At 39.3% G+C, this 14,295-nt stretch overlaps 1 protein-coding gene across 1 annotated transcript in view; it reads left to right on the top strand.

Annotated features, from left to right (window-relative positions):
* The window catches only part of wat (waterproof), a 32,218-nt gene extending 24,289 nt beyond the window's left edge, over positions 1–7,929 (top strand). Inside the window, exons 2-10 of the mRNA XM_018000706.2 lie at positions 2,911–3,021; positions 4,834–4,908; positions 4,973–5,085; positions 5,179–5,427; positions 6,306–6,561; positions 6,642–6,834; positions 6,899–7,138; positions 7,209–7,466; positions 7,528–7,929. Coding sequence (XP_017856195.1) covers positions 2,937–3,021; positions 4,834–4,908; positions 4,973–5,085; positions 5,179–5,427; positions 6,306–6,561; positions 6,642–6,834; positions 6,899–7,138; positions 7,209–7,466; positions 7,528–7,624 — 1,566 coding nt within the window. The 5' untranslated portion in view covers positions 2,911–2,936 and the 3' untranslated portion in view covers positions 7,625–7,929. The remainder of the gene's footprint in view (positions 1–2,910; positions 3,022–4,833; positions 4,909–4,972; positions 5,086–5,178; positions 5,428–6,305; positions 6,562–6,641; positions 6,835–6,898; positions 7,139–7,208; positions 7,467–7,527) is intronic.
* The last annotated feature ends 6,366 nt before the right edge of the window (positions 7,930–14,295 follow it).

Below are 14,295 nucleotides of genomic sequence, written 5' to 3'. Positions count from 1 at the left end.
AAAGACATCTGTTGACCTTCATTATGCATAAAACCCGAAGCCTATATTCATATCCATTGGCATCGCGCTGTATAATTAGTAGTGATTTTTATTTATTTGCAAATATAATTGGAATTATATGTTACGCATGAAGTAAAATGATTGATAAGCTTAAATATCCATTAAGGAAATGCCAGAAGCATAGCATTACGATACTGAAACCATAAATGGTTTATAGGTGGATATAGCACAGCTAATGCCCCTATCAATCAATATTTGTGAAAATGTAAATAGGATTTATGTTTATTTTTATTTTTTTTTTCATTAAATTCTCAATCGTGTTTTACACTCTTAAATATTCACATAAAAAACTCTGCGAATCTGATTGAGGAAAATATTTCAGTCCATTAACTGAATTTACTTTTAATTAATACCTGTACAATTTTCCATATAAATTAATGTATTGCTTTAAGTTGAATATTTAAAGGGAAAATATATACAGGAATTCTTCACAAGTCCATTTAAATTTTATGCATATTTTATCTTTTCCAAATACTTACGTTTATCAGGGTAGAATCAAGGAGATTAAGGGAGAATATTCTTGCATTTATGTATAAATTGAGAATTTCAGTTTTAGTTTGATCTTGACTTCATTTTGGTCTTAGAAAATTTACGAATTTCCATTATTGTGATTTCTCTAGAATGTGCTTTATTAGATTTGCCAACCCTAATCGATTTTTGTATTTGTTTTTTATTGCGGGTTTGTTCTACGACTTACATATTATCGATATGGCCTAATGAGAAATACCAGTAAATTAAATGCACTGCTCTTTGCACTCTGAACATGTGTTTCCAGAGAAAACAGGTTAAAATGACTTAAAGTATATACTGAAATGTTGTTATATATATATACATATATGTGTAAGCAGCTCACCGTTTTAACAGTATAACTTATTTATGAACCACGATGCTCAAAGCTGTTGATGTATTCTCCCGTTCGGAAGCGGATGCTCCTTGAACATACTTTGTATGCAAGCATACTGTGAAGCCTCAAGTGTAAAAAAGGATATATGTATACTTTGGAAGAGTGTTTAATCATAGATAAAATTGCAAAAGTAAAATTACAATTGATTTTGAAATCAATACAGTTTATTGTTCTATATTATTTTTCAAACATATAGTAATTATATACAATGTTTATTTTGTTTATCTTGTGTATTATTAGAAAGGAATAATTATACGTTGGGTTAATTAGCAGTTACTCATTTCGATTTGTAGTAGCTAATTATCTATCAAAGGCAATTAATCAGTCGTACTTACAGTGCTTGATCTCAGTATGACACCACTATAGAAATCACAAGTCGGATTTTCGAAAGTACAAACTTGTTTTATCGAGTATATTAAAATTGCGCTGATTGATTTATACAATATATAATATAACGATTATATTTAATTAAGAAGCATAGCATATATGCCCTCAACTGAATTTCATTATATAAAAATAGACTTACACTATTTATATTGTAATTTATTTTTATTCTCGCAATTTCGCAATAGAATGGCTTGAATATTTAAAGCGTTCAATGGCATTTTTTGGTTTGGCCGACATAGTTTTTGGGTTTTTTTTTTTTTTTTTTTTATTGTGTTTCTCGATGGAGCATTAATTAAAAGAACCCAACAATAGCACATTTAGTGCTTGTGGGGCTTTGTATAGAGGATATCCACTTTCATTTTGACTTTCACTTCGCCGCTTAGTATGAATTTTATTAAATTTGTACCCGAGTTGAAATTGGGGTTTTCGTTTTGGTTTTTGGTTTCTTTTTTGTTTTTTTGTTTTTTTCTTCTCTGTTTTTGTTTTTGCCGCCCTCTGTCAACAGGTGCGTCTGGCACTTCATTACAGAATTTTAGTGTAGCGATACTCTTGTGACGGTTTTGCCGAACACAAAGCCAGAGTAAAGTTTTAATTAAATTTGTAATGAAATTCACTTATATTTGATTTTTAGTCGCCACGAAACAGTCGCATAGAGACCGCCGCCGGTCTTGTAATTGCTTTAGCACATTTCAATTGAAACATTTCCTAATTAGAAAGAGACATTCAAACTCTCTAATTGCTTCAAAGGATTCGCAACTTTCAGCTCAAAATGGAGCCACATCAAATTGTTCAAATGCAAAACCACATAAACTCGGCGTTTATATCCCTCAAAAAATGTATGTGAGATCTAGTGATATAATAAAATTTGAAAATCTTGCAAATTATATAGTCAAGCAGAAGCTAATAAAGAAATATATTGAAATGGCTCAGAGTATAATACATAGATTAGAATTTCGTTTTGTTTCATTTCGATGCTTGAACTTAAAATTGTTTTGGCAAAAAAATAATAAAAATAAAAAAAAAAAAATAAAATAAAATAAATAAATAAAATAAAAAAAATAAATAAAAATAATAAATAAATAAAAATAAAATAATATGAAAAAAATATAATAAAAATTATATATATATATATATATTTTTTTTTTTTTTTTTTTTTATAATATGTATAATAAAAAGATAAAGAAATAAAATGATTAAATAAATTGTCAGGCAGAAATTTTTTTTTATATATTTTGATGTAGAAAGTTTAATATCTAACTATAAATTCTAAATTTTGCACTCAATAATAATGAAATTTGTTGGTATGGTTGCTCAATGTGATCAAAAAACTTTTAAGGGCTTAAACTGTTGAGGCTTTGTATGCTGCACTCCATTATTAAATCTCATCACATATTAATCGAATTTAATAATATTCCAAATATGGTATAATCACACTGTTTGACATTTAAAAAATTAATTTGTCAATCATTTTAATTTGAATAAAAAAAAAAATATGAGAATTATTCTAAATTTACATATTTAATTAATTAGTTTGATTAATTTGCATTTCTTATTTGCAGCCCGACAAAATCCTATTCTGGCTAACATGGACGAGGCAAAATTAATGAACCTGCGGAATGGATTTACGAAATCATTGGACGATCATTGTCAGCTTATAACTGGCACAAAGGGTGAGTGACCTGTGGAGTGTGAAGGGCAATGCCACGGTCAGGCTCCAGCTCAGGGTCAAAGTCAGAGTCAGGCTCAGACATGACCGCAAAAAGTGAATATACAATAATACTGAGCACACACATATACTTAGTATATATATATATACAATACATATACAAACACAAAGCAAGCAGTTCAGTGTTTCTTAAAAACAATAAACATTCATGAAGAATTACGTTTGTCTTCCGGAGACTGCACGGCGTGCGCGGGGGTGGTAAACAAAATTGTTGAAATTGACAAATTATGTGACAGACTTTTTGTCTGCGAGAGACAACGAGCAACAGCCACAGCAACAACAGCAACAGCCCCAGCAACAACAACAAAAACAGCAATAGCAACAGCAACAGCAACAGCGACGTCGACAACGGTGGCGCGCAAATCCAAAGAGCCAACACAATTGTTGACAATTCACTCAAAGTGGCAATGCTGCTGTTGCTGCTGCTGCTGTTGTTGTTGTTGTTAGCTTTGGCGCTGGCGCTGGCGCTGAACAAATGCCCCAAAGCGCTCAAAAGCTTTAAATGCGCATGCCGCACGCCGTACGCCTCATGCCGCATTCCGAATGCCGCACGCCGCACTCCAAGTGAGGCCACGCGTTGGGGTCTGGAGCTCAATTCCGAAGCGCTCATAAACAATGGTGGCCGGGTGCCCAGCAGTGGGGTAGTGGATGGGTTTGGGCTGGGGGGCGGGCCATTTTGGCGTCGGCGTCGGCGTCGGCTCAGTTTCGGCTTGGCGCGATGAGAAGTGCGCTTGAGTTGCATTTAAGCCAATTAGCATAGGTAAACAAAACATTTGAGTGAGCACGCCAAGTGCTTTTGGTTGAGTGCGACCCCTGGGGTGCTGCTGATAGATGGTGGAGGGCTGCTGTATCCATCTATACGATGAATAGGTGTCAGCTCCACTAAGTGTCCGTATTTGTCTGAATAGCATTTCATATGTATGTGTGTGCGTGTGTGTGTGTTATGTTTGACGCCGCAGCCAATGGGCCAGTTGAAGTCCTTAACAATGTTGCATTTATTATGCAATTATCGAGTGGGCAATGCGCTCAAGTGTGTGTGCATAGCCTGTATAACCGATGCAGTGACAGTGATTTACGTCGTCGATTGGCAATTAGGCCAGACCAGACCAGGCCCGACCATGGGCACCTTGAAGACACAGGAATGTGCCTACTAAACACATTTATATATGCAAACATGTGTGCGTGTGTGTGTGTGCATACGAATGTGTGTGCTTTTGTACGATAGATGAATAGCTCGACGAGCTGCTAACTTGCAAATATTTATGAGTGCCCCACAAGTGGCAGCCAGCCACAGCAGCAACAGCAACAGCAGCAGCAGCAGCAGCAGCAGCAGCAGCAGCAGCGGCAGCCGACAACAATGTCAGCATTGGCGTTAACTTTGAGTGTTGTTGTTGCCATTTTGACATATGGCCAAAATGCAGCCACATGCCAAACGCTCTTTACGTGCGACTGGGTGTAACTCTCTATGTGACTATGTACGTGCTGTGTGCGTGTGTGTGCGTGCTGTGTGCGTGCATGCGTGTGTGTGTTTGTGTGTGACGGCGTGAATTATGCGCAATTGAAGTGGCTTTTGGGGCGCGCATTTAAATTCGTGACGCGCGTCAAGTGGGTGGCAAACAAGCATTCAGCATGGTGAGTGGGGCTGCTGCCACCGTTGCCACCGTTGCCACAGCTCGGCGGGGAGGCCCACGAGTGGCACAATGATGCGCATCAAATTGGCTAATTGTTTAATGGCTGTTTGCATTGATCTTTGCAGATGAGTCGCCCATGCAAATGTTCTACAAGGATAAGGGCGTCTTTCTCACTGGCGGCACTGGATTCTTTGGCAAAAGTAAGTTGGCAAACGCGGACGTGACTTGAATAATTGATTACTTACGAACTGATTTTGTACGCAGTTATTATTGAGAAACTGTTGCGTGTTACGGAGGTGGCCCAAATATATTTGCTGATACGCACCAAAAAGGGCAAGGATGCCCATGCACGCATTGAGGATTTGTTCAATGATCCGGTAAATAATTTGTCCAATATAGATGGCTAACTGATTTGTCGAATATCCAATTCTGATTAATTGCTCCTACTTTATTCGCTCGCTCCGGCATAGGTCTTTGCCAAAATGAAACAGGCCAATCCAAAGTATCGCTGTCAGATCACAATCATCAGCGGTGATTGCTCGCTGCCTGGCCTGGGCATCTCCCCGAACGAACGCGAGATCATCAAGGAGAATGTAAACATTGTGCTACACAGTGCCGCCACAGTGCGCTTCGACGAGAAGCTCAAAATGGCAATCGCAATCAATGTGCATGGCACAAAGGAGCTAATCAAGCTGGCCAAAGAGATTGTTCACCTAAAGGTAAGCTCGATTATAACTGAAGCTATATAATATAAATTATATTACCTGGATACAGTTGAGACTGCTAACTAATCCCACACAGATTTTGATGTATATATACTCTGTCTATATACGGACAGTCTCAATCAAAGCTTAAGTGAATTTCACATTAGACAGCATTGAGAGATATACAGGGCTTATTAGTATAAACCTTTGATTTGAAATATCCCCACAAGTCAGTATATGAGCTAATCGAGCATAGATCTCCGTATGGACAGATATGTTATTCGATATTATTCAATTGTTAGACATTGCTTAGCTTAGATTCCATCTCAGTCAAGATATTGTATTCGTTGCTTGAAAAAATCCATTTCAGATACTAATTGTAAACAGATACTCAGATTCTCTATATAGTCCAACAAAGCTTAGCTGAATTTCATCTTACATTTTTAAAAGAACTTTTAGATATATATATATGCTAATCGCTTTCAGCTCTTGATTGAATACATATAGGTATATATACTCCATAGACGTAGACAAAGCTTAGCGGATTTCCATCTTAGTCACATATTATTCTCGTTGCTTGAGAGAAACGAGAGTTAAATATTAGCTAATTCCATTCAGATCTTGATCTTGATTATATACATACATAAATAATGTATATGCATATATAGCGCATTTAAAGTCAGAATTAGTTGAATTTCATCTTTATCTACATAAAAGAATTGAGTGCTATATGTATTAGCTAATCAGATCTTATATCATAATATATACAATATACATGTACCCTCTTTAAGGTCAGACTAAGTTGACTTCCTAAGAATATTATATATTATATATGTCATATTATATTTGCCACTTGACAGAATTGAGCTAAATTAATTGCTTTCAATCCTCAGGCTCTCGTGCACGTCTCGACCGCATTTGCCCATTGCAATATGCGCTATATCCAGGAGAAGTTCTACAGCGGCCCAATGACTGGCGACAATGCCTGCAAGCTGACTGAGTGCCTGGACGAGCACACGCTGAATACGCTGACGCCGACACTGATAAAGGGATACCCGAATACATATACCTACACCAAAGTGCTTGCTGAGAACGTGGTGCAGCAGGATGCAAAGAAATTGCCCGTGACCATATTTCGGCCAGGCATTGGTAAGATGAGCTTTGATATAGAATTACGGCAGCTGTATGGCTTCTCTACTGCATTACGACTCGTGCTCTACGCTTTTCAGTTATCACCAGCTATCGGGAGCCAGTGACTGGTTGGATTGACAATATGTACGGGCCCTGCGGCGTCATTGTGGGCATCGGCTCGGGGGTGTTGCGGGTTTTCACTGGGAATATGGATAACAAAGCGCACATAGTGCCGGTGGATTTGTGTGTGAATGCCTTGCTGGCCAGCGCCTGGGATGTGGCACGAAACACGTAAGTGCAGTCGCATCAGAGCCGTCAACAGTGCAGTGTGGTACTTAATACCTTTACGCAATAGATATGAAACGCCGCCCATATATAACTATGTGCCTGATGTGGACAACATGGTCACCTGGCGCAACTATATGGAGACGGGGTTCAAGCACGTCAACGACATTCCCATGCGCAAGTCCATCTGGTATCCGTGCTTCACCATCGTGCCATACATGTGGCAATATCACATTCTCTGCTTCTTATACCACACGTTGCCCGCCATGTTCATGGACTTAATTATGGTTCTGATGGGCAAGAAGCCAAGGTAGTTGTGTGATTAGTGATTTTTTGCCTTGCATTTCGCATATTGAAGTCTTATTATTCCATCCATTCAGAATGATGAAAATCTATCGCAAGATACACAAGTTCAGCAACGTTTTAAAGTTCTTCAGCTCAAATGAGTTCCGGTTCGATAATGACAATGTGCGACGGCTGGCAGACAAATTGGATGAGCGGGACAAGCGAATATTCGCCTTCGATATGCGGGACTTGGACTGGATAAATCTATTCCGGGTCAGCTTATATGGGCTGCGCTTGTACGTCGTGAAGGATGATCCCAGCAACTTACCCGAATCCATCAAGCGCATTAAGCGGTGAGTCTAAGAACTCATAAATATACAAATATTATCTTATATGTGATTTTCGATTTTTCAGCATGATGGTTCTGCATTATAGCACATTGGCCATCGTCTATTCATTAACGGCTTGGGCGCTCTACGGGATTATCAAGTTTATTTTCTTTAAAGCATAGAATTTTTTAAAGCATCTTTGTGTATATTGTCGAAAATCAAGGTTAACTTTTGTCATTTTGTATTGTATCTGGAACATTCTAACTTCGGATTAGCTTAGTTATAGTATTTAGGGCACCTCGACACATTGATTACGTTTAGTCCTATGGTTAAAGCGCTCTATCCGTTATTCTGTTTAGTCTTAGTTTGTAAATGTACAACTTCTGCTAAAGATGATCGATCAAGTAACACATACTGTGTATATATTTATGTACGAACCTAATCGAATTGCAATAAAAATCGCTTTATATTTTTTGGGATATGTTAATTGAAATTTGATTTTAATGTAATAAAGTTCTTCGATTGATGCAAAATAATACTGCTTTATTTTTTTAAATGAAAGAAAATGTTTATAGTGTTTAAATATTTTAGATGCTGATTTGCTTTTCTTATAGATATCTTATGTTATATTTACATCGACTCAGGTCGTTGCGCTGATGAAAAATATATATACTTTATGGGGTCTACTGCGGCTTCTTTGGCCTCTTACACACATTTTTTTTTCCAAAACCCATTGAAAATGGAAAATCAGGGTAATAAGAAGATTACGTAAAGATGATGGGATTATAGTTGCTAATAAGATGAAAATGTCAATGGTAACTAATGCAACAGGATATGCTGATTTGTATATTTTGAACATTTTTTTCCACTTAGCTATTGCGAAGTAGCTTTTCAAGCTGTACTTTGAAGTGCATTGATTGGACATTCGATGTTGGCATTGGAAGAGGTTGTTAGCATTGGCAAAGCGAAAAGCAGCAAAAGAGGAAAATGGAAAAATGCTAAAACAATAAGATTTACACATTGACTCAACATTGATATTTTTATTGCATACTTTCAGGCGAGCGGCTTGTCAGAAAGAAATGTCGTAAAAATAATGCCAGAGAGCTTATCAAATTGCAAACAGAAGCGGCATTGCCTTCAGCCATCATCCAAATCCTGTAAGTCGCTTTATCGTATCTCGCGCACACATGCATAGCGAGAATGCGAAAGAGAGAGAGAGAGAGAGAGAGAGAGAGAGAGAGAGAGCGAGTGAATGACTGTGGGGTACAAACAAACGCATTTGTATCCACACACACACACACACACACTCATATGAATGGGCACTTACGTATATAAATAAATAAATCCGCATGTATCACTTTGCAGTGCTGCACTTGTATGATTTCAAAATTAAAATCAGAGCATAACCCAATCACCCCAGCTCCTACTCAGCCGTAGCCCCCAATGCCCCGAACTCCCCTGCTTGGAGCTATTCGCTTACTCAGCCTGGACGGCTCATTCCCAATACAGCCATAAAACTCTCGCACACTCATCAAACATACACGGATTGTCGGAGGGGGTGTGTGTGTAAGTGTGTGTGTGTGTGTGTGGCAGATCTGTTGTGGAAGGACGCGAGGCGACGCGACGCTCTGTCGTTGCCGTTGCACAGTCAGTGAAAAATGTTTGTCAAACCGCAGTGAGCGCTGCGCGCAATGATTGAAGCCATTGCGACGCGTCGCATCGTTATCGTTGAGACGCGGATGCGGATGCGAATGCGGATACTGATGCTGATGCTGATGCGAATGCGTATGCTGTTGTGAATGCGGATGCGAATGCTGAGGCCAAGTATGTAGATTTTTCAAAAAATTACGACAGCGTAACGCCCGCGCGTCCAATTAAAGTAAGCGGTGTATATGTGAGTGTGTGTGTGTGTGTGTGTGCGTGCGTGTATAAGTACAGGCAGACAGACAAGCGGAATGTGCGGTAGCTGAGTAATAACTCCCCAATATGTTGCCTACATTTGTGCGAAAGTATGTGTACACGTATGTATGTACTGTGTGTATGTATTGTATGTATGTATGTGTACGCACATAAATATAAGAATGGTTACTGTTGCTGTGGCTGGGGCTAAAATTGCAAGCGTCGCAACACGAACGAGCGAGCAGAACATTGAAAGACCAAACAATCTCAATCTCTCAAATTAGATTTTCAGAAAAATGCACCTCTGGGAAATGCACAATGAAAAAGCACAGGCAAACACACACACGCACATACAGACACGCACAAAACTCAGTGCCATCCCACACACACACACGCGTACACAGAGAAGCTGTCGGCTCTTCACAGCCGAACAAACAAAACGAAGCAACTTTGTCGTGTTGTCTATGTCGTTCGGGTTCGGCAAATTGAAAGCTTTCCGAGCGAGCATCGGCTCTCAGTGCATTCGTGTCTCTCGCTGGCGCTCTCTCATTCACGTAGCAATGCCATAATAACGGGACATGAAGTGTATGGTTATTCAAGGGTTGTTCATTCGTGAAATTAATATTGCGCCAGCCACGATTCGAGCAGCAGAGGCAGCGGAGGCAGCGGCAGCGGCAGTGGCCGTGGCAGCAGCAGCACGCGCGCCACAATGTTTATGTTTGACGTCGCATGTTGTTGTAGCGCTGGCGCTGCAGCTGCATATTGTAACGGTTCTTTATGTGGCCTGCTCCCGCTGCCTGCATAGTGTAACACTTGCGTTGCCCATTGCCAAGTTGTTGTGTTCCGATTCCAATTTGTTTCATGCTCTCTTCTCTTGAATTTCTCTTAGTTGCTAGCATGCTCTTTCTGTTGTACATGTGTGTCTGTCTATCAGTGTGTGTGAGTTTAGTCTAAGTCTGTGTTTGTGTCCATGTGCCGGCATTTTCGCTCCACTGCCAGCAGTAGACCATTATCAGATTTTGTAATAGCTTTACGTTTATTACTTTTTTCAATTTCGTCGTCTTCGGTATTTTTGGCATTTGGCGCACAGTCTAGCATGTCGAGCTTGCACATACACGATGTCTGCCTGTCTATCTGTGTGAGTGTGCATGTGTGTGTGCGTGTTGTTTTGAACTAGTTTTGCGCTTGTGTTTGTGCATTGCAGTCAGTTGTTAATTTGTTGTTAGTTATTAGTGGAACGATGGCATTGCCCCAGTCGCGCTGTGTTCCGTCAATTAAAAAACTTGACTAGAGTACTTGGTTTTGTATTTAACTTCATAGGTTACACATGTGTCAGCACACGGGCACACGGGCACGGACACACGGACACGGACACGGACACGGACACGGACACGGACACACATTAATACACACATTCACATACACACACTCGCACATCTGCTTGTAATTCTATAGTTGGTTTTACTTGTTGTTTTGCTTGTTTGACTGCCGCTTCGTGTGCAGCTCGCGTGGGCTATAATTATTTAGCCCTGCCTTGTCAGTGCTCCTACTTTCTCACACGCCCACCCTTGCTGTGCATCTCACACACACACACACACACACTCTCCTCCCTCTTTCTCTATGTCTCTGTTTCAGTCGTTTCTTTGCGTTGGCTCTGCCTCAGCCTCTGCTTCTGTGCCGGCAGCTCCTTTGCCTTAGTTTCCCAGCTTTAGTTTAGCGCTCGCGCGCGCATATAATAATATTTTAAATTAATTACAACAAACACGTGCTTGTCTCTGTGTGCGTGTGTGTGTGTACGTGTGAGAGTCAAAGTCTGTGTGAGGCGCGTGCTTTTGTGCTTGTGGCTCGACTGCCTAGACTGTCGACGCCGCTACAGCCGCTGCCGCTGTCTCCGCCGCTGCTGCTGCTGCTGCTGCTGCTGCTGCTGTTTTGTATGAAAAGTGAATTAAAGCGAATTTAGTGCGCGTCGTCCACGTCCAAAGTGCATTTGTATGTCCTGCACTGCTGCTACTGATGCTGTTGATGCTGCTGCTGCTGCTGCTGCTGTCGCTAACTTTATCCTTGGCTGGCTAGCTGCCTGGTACAGCACAAACACACACACTCACAGACACATGCACACTCATAGTCAGCGACACTTTCGCTATCGCAGTGTGTTAGTGTGTTTATGTGCTTTTCAATTGCAGCATATACGTAGCAAGCAAACACGCCCCTTCTTGCTTAGCCGCCCCTGCCAGGTCTACCCCTCGCTGTCCCCTTCACTCCCAGCACTTGGCTTTGCCATTGTCTATTAGTATCTCGTTTGCGCTCCTGTTTTCTGTTCTAGTGCTTCTTTTGAAGTTTTCGCTTGCATTCGCATTTTAATTTGAAGTGCAGCATCTCAGTTTTACCCCGCTGCACTCGCTGCACGCATCTACGGCCACAAACAAACAAACAAACAGACAGACATACAGACAGGCAGACATGCAGACAGACAAACGGACAGACGGACAGACGGAGAGTCAGACCGGGCCGAGAGACAAGCATACAAACAAAGAAGTGCTTATGCTCATTCATTCATTTCATTTCCCATTACATTTGTAGAGCCCAGCGCTGGGGATATCTGGCATTCATTGCCACCATCTCGAGCCTTGGCTGTGCTTCCACCTGAGCACCGCGTACGCCCGTCCAAAGGGAAAGCTCATAGACCAAACAAAATGGTTAAAAAGCAAGCCCAGCCCAACAACTACGCCGAACGCAGCGCAACCGCCACTTGTTACTACTTTATGCCACTTCAACGCAACTCAATTGCTTTCTTTGCCCCTGACAAAGTGTGTGACTGTATGCGACTTTGCGTGCGTGTATGTATGGGTGTATGTGTATTTGTATGTGTGGTTTTATTAAAATACTCCAACTCCTTCTCCTCCTCCTTCTTCATCTTCTTCTTCTTCATCTTGTCTGACGCTGCGGTTGCCTCCTCCCGCCTCTGCCGCCTCTCCCGCCTCTCCCGCTTCACGTTCGTTACAGCAAATAAAAATAATGAAAAGCGCCGGCAAATAAAATTTGCACAAATTATTATATTTTTTGCGTTCATTTTATTTCTTTATTTGCGCAAAATGCATTGAGAAAATAAACAAAATTATAAATGAAAGCAACGCGTGCAGCGCCAACAATATACCCTCGTTAGGGGTAGTTAAGATGTGGTGCATATTACTTAAGCACTCTATATGGAATGTAAATTAAAGATATCAATAAGAGACTAGTTGATATTTTAATAAACTTAAGAAATTTAAAACCTTTTTAAATTACTGACTTTTATCTACATATAAGCTAAAGAATATATTTTTTTTTTATTTATAGGAATTCATATTTTATAAACTTAAAGTCAAACTGTCAAACAAAGAATACTTAGTTTAAAAGTCGAACTTTAAAAAGGCTTACTTGAGGTATTGTCTAAAGCTTTTATAATTGTATCGTAGAAGTACATTTTAAAGAAATATTTGTGATTCAAAATATTTTCATGTTATATAAATATAATTTAAGATAGGTATGTCTTATAATATTTTTCTATTGAAAAAGAGGGTATAACGAGCGTGTATATCTCTCAAATTTTAATTTACCATCTTCAATAGTAGCGAAATAAATTGCGTTCATAAGAATGGACGGACGAACGCATAGCAAGAGGGAGATGGTGCATACTCGTTTTACTTCGCAAGCGAGCATGATGATACAACCAATTTCAATTCAAATATAGTTTACTTTGGCAAGTTCATAAAAAAACCATATATATATGTATATATCCCTTATCGCTTTACAGTGCTTTGTTATTCCGTCAAAATCACCTATTGCCCGCATGCATCCTGTTTTAACGCCAACTATTTTTTTCCTTTTCATTTTTGTTATACTCCTTTTTTTTACATTGTTGAACATTTAAGCTAATTGCATTTTAAGCGTTTGCAAAATAGACAAAGCGAATTTTATGAATGGAAATTTGTACCGTTTTGTTTTGTTTTCGCTGAAGCTACCAATTTAAATGTTTAGTATATTTCAGAATAGTCATTTAATGGAGTATGCTTACTAACAGATGTGATAAGTGACTTGGATTATGTATAATAAGAACGATATTTGAATATATAGGTATAGTATGGATTATTTATGAATATATTGTATATAATTATTATATAGTATAATTATTTTATTTCTATTCTGGCATAACAAAGTTCAATTCTAATTGCAATATTGGATAAATGTTTAATATATATATATATATATATATATATATATATATATATATATATAGACCTCACTGTTAAATAACAAATATAAATTTTTTAAAGAAACTTTCGAGTGTAATTAGTGTAATTCGGTCTAGTCATCTCATAGAACGTTCATCTAGTTAGTAGCTTTAATGTAGCTAGAGCGTGTTTTTGTTGTCCACACGAGCGCAGCAGCTATTTAGATTAATTATATGATACGATTATTATTATAATTATATGATAAGAGCATCATCAATAGAGCATTACATAGTCGAACTCTCTGATGCTGAACATGTTTGCTAAGCGCTCTATTTGTAATTTTCTCTTTTTTTCGGTTTGCTTTTTTATTTGATAATTTTATATATTTTGGTGCAACTGTTTTCATTTTTGTCGTTACAAGCCAAAGAACAATAAAAAAGCTGACGCACCGCCGACAACAACAACAGCAAGAACAACAACAACAGCATGAATGGCAACACTTGTGCGTGTGTCTCCGAGACTGCGAGTGCGACTTTAACTGCGGGTTGGGGTGTTACAAATAGTGAAATAGCCCAACGTACATCGTAAATATTTCAACTGCAACAACTAGGGAACAGGAGCGGCAACAGCAACAGCAACAACAATGCGAGCAACATGGACAGCAGCAGCAGCAGCAGCAATAACGAGCAGCAACAGCAGCAGGAGCAGGAGCAGGAGCAAGCGAGCGAACGCGCATTAGGACT

The sequence above is a fragment of the Drosophila arizonae genome, chromosome 2 (genome assembly GCF_054131065.1).
Source record: "Drosophila arizonae isolate 15081-1271.41 chromosome 2, UAZ_ARI_1.0, whole genome shotgun sequence".
Classification (NCBI taxonomy): domain Eukaryota; kingdom Metazoa; phylum Arthropoda; class Insecta; order Diptera; family Drosophilidae; genus Drosophila; species Drosophila arizonae.
The sequence above is the reverse complement of the archived record's forward strand: the minus strand, read 5'-3'. Positions and strand labels throughout refer to the sequence as shown.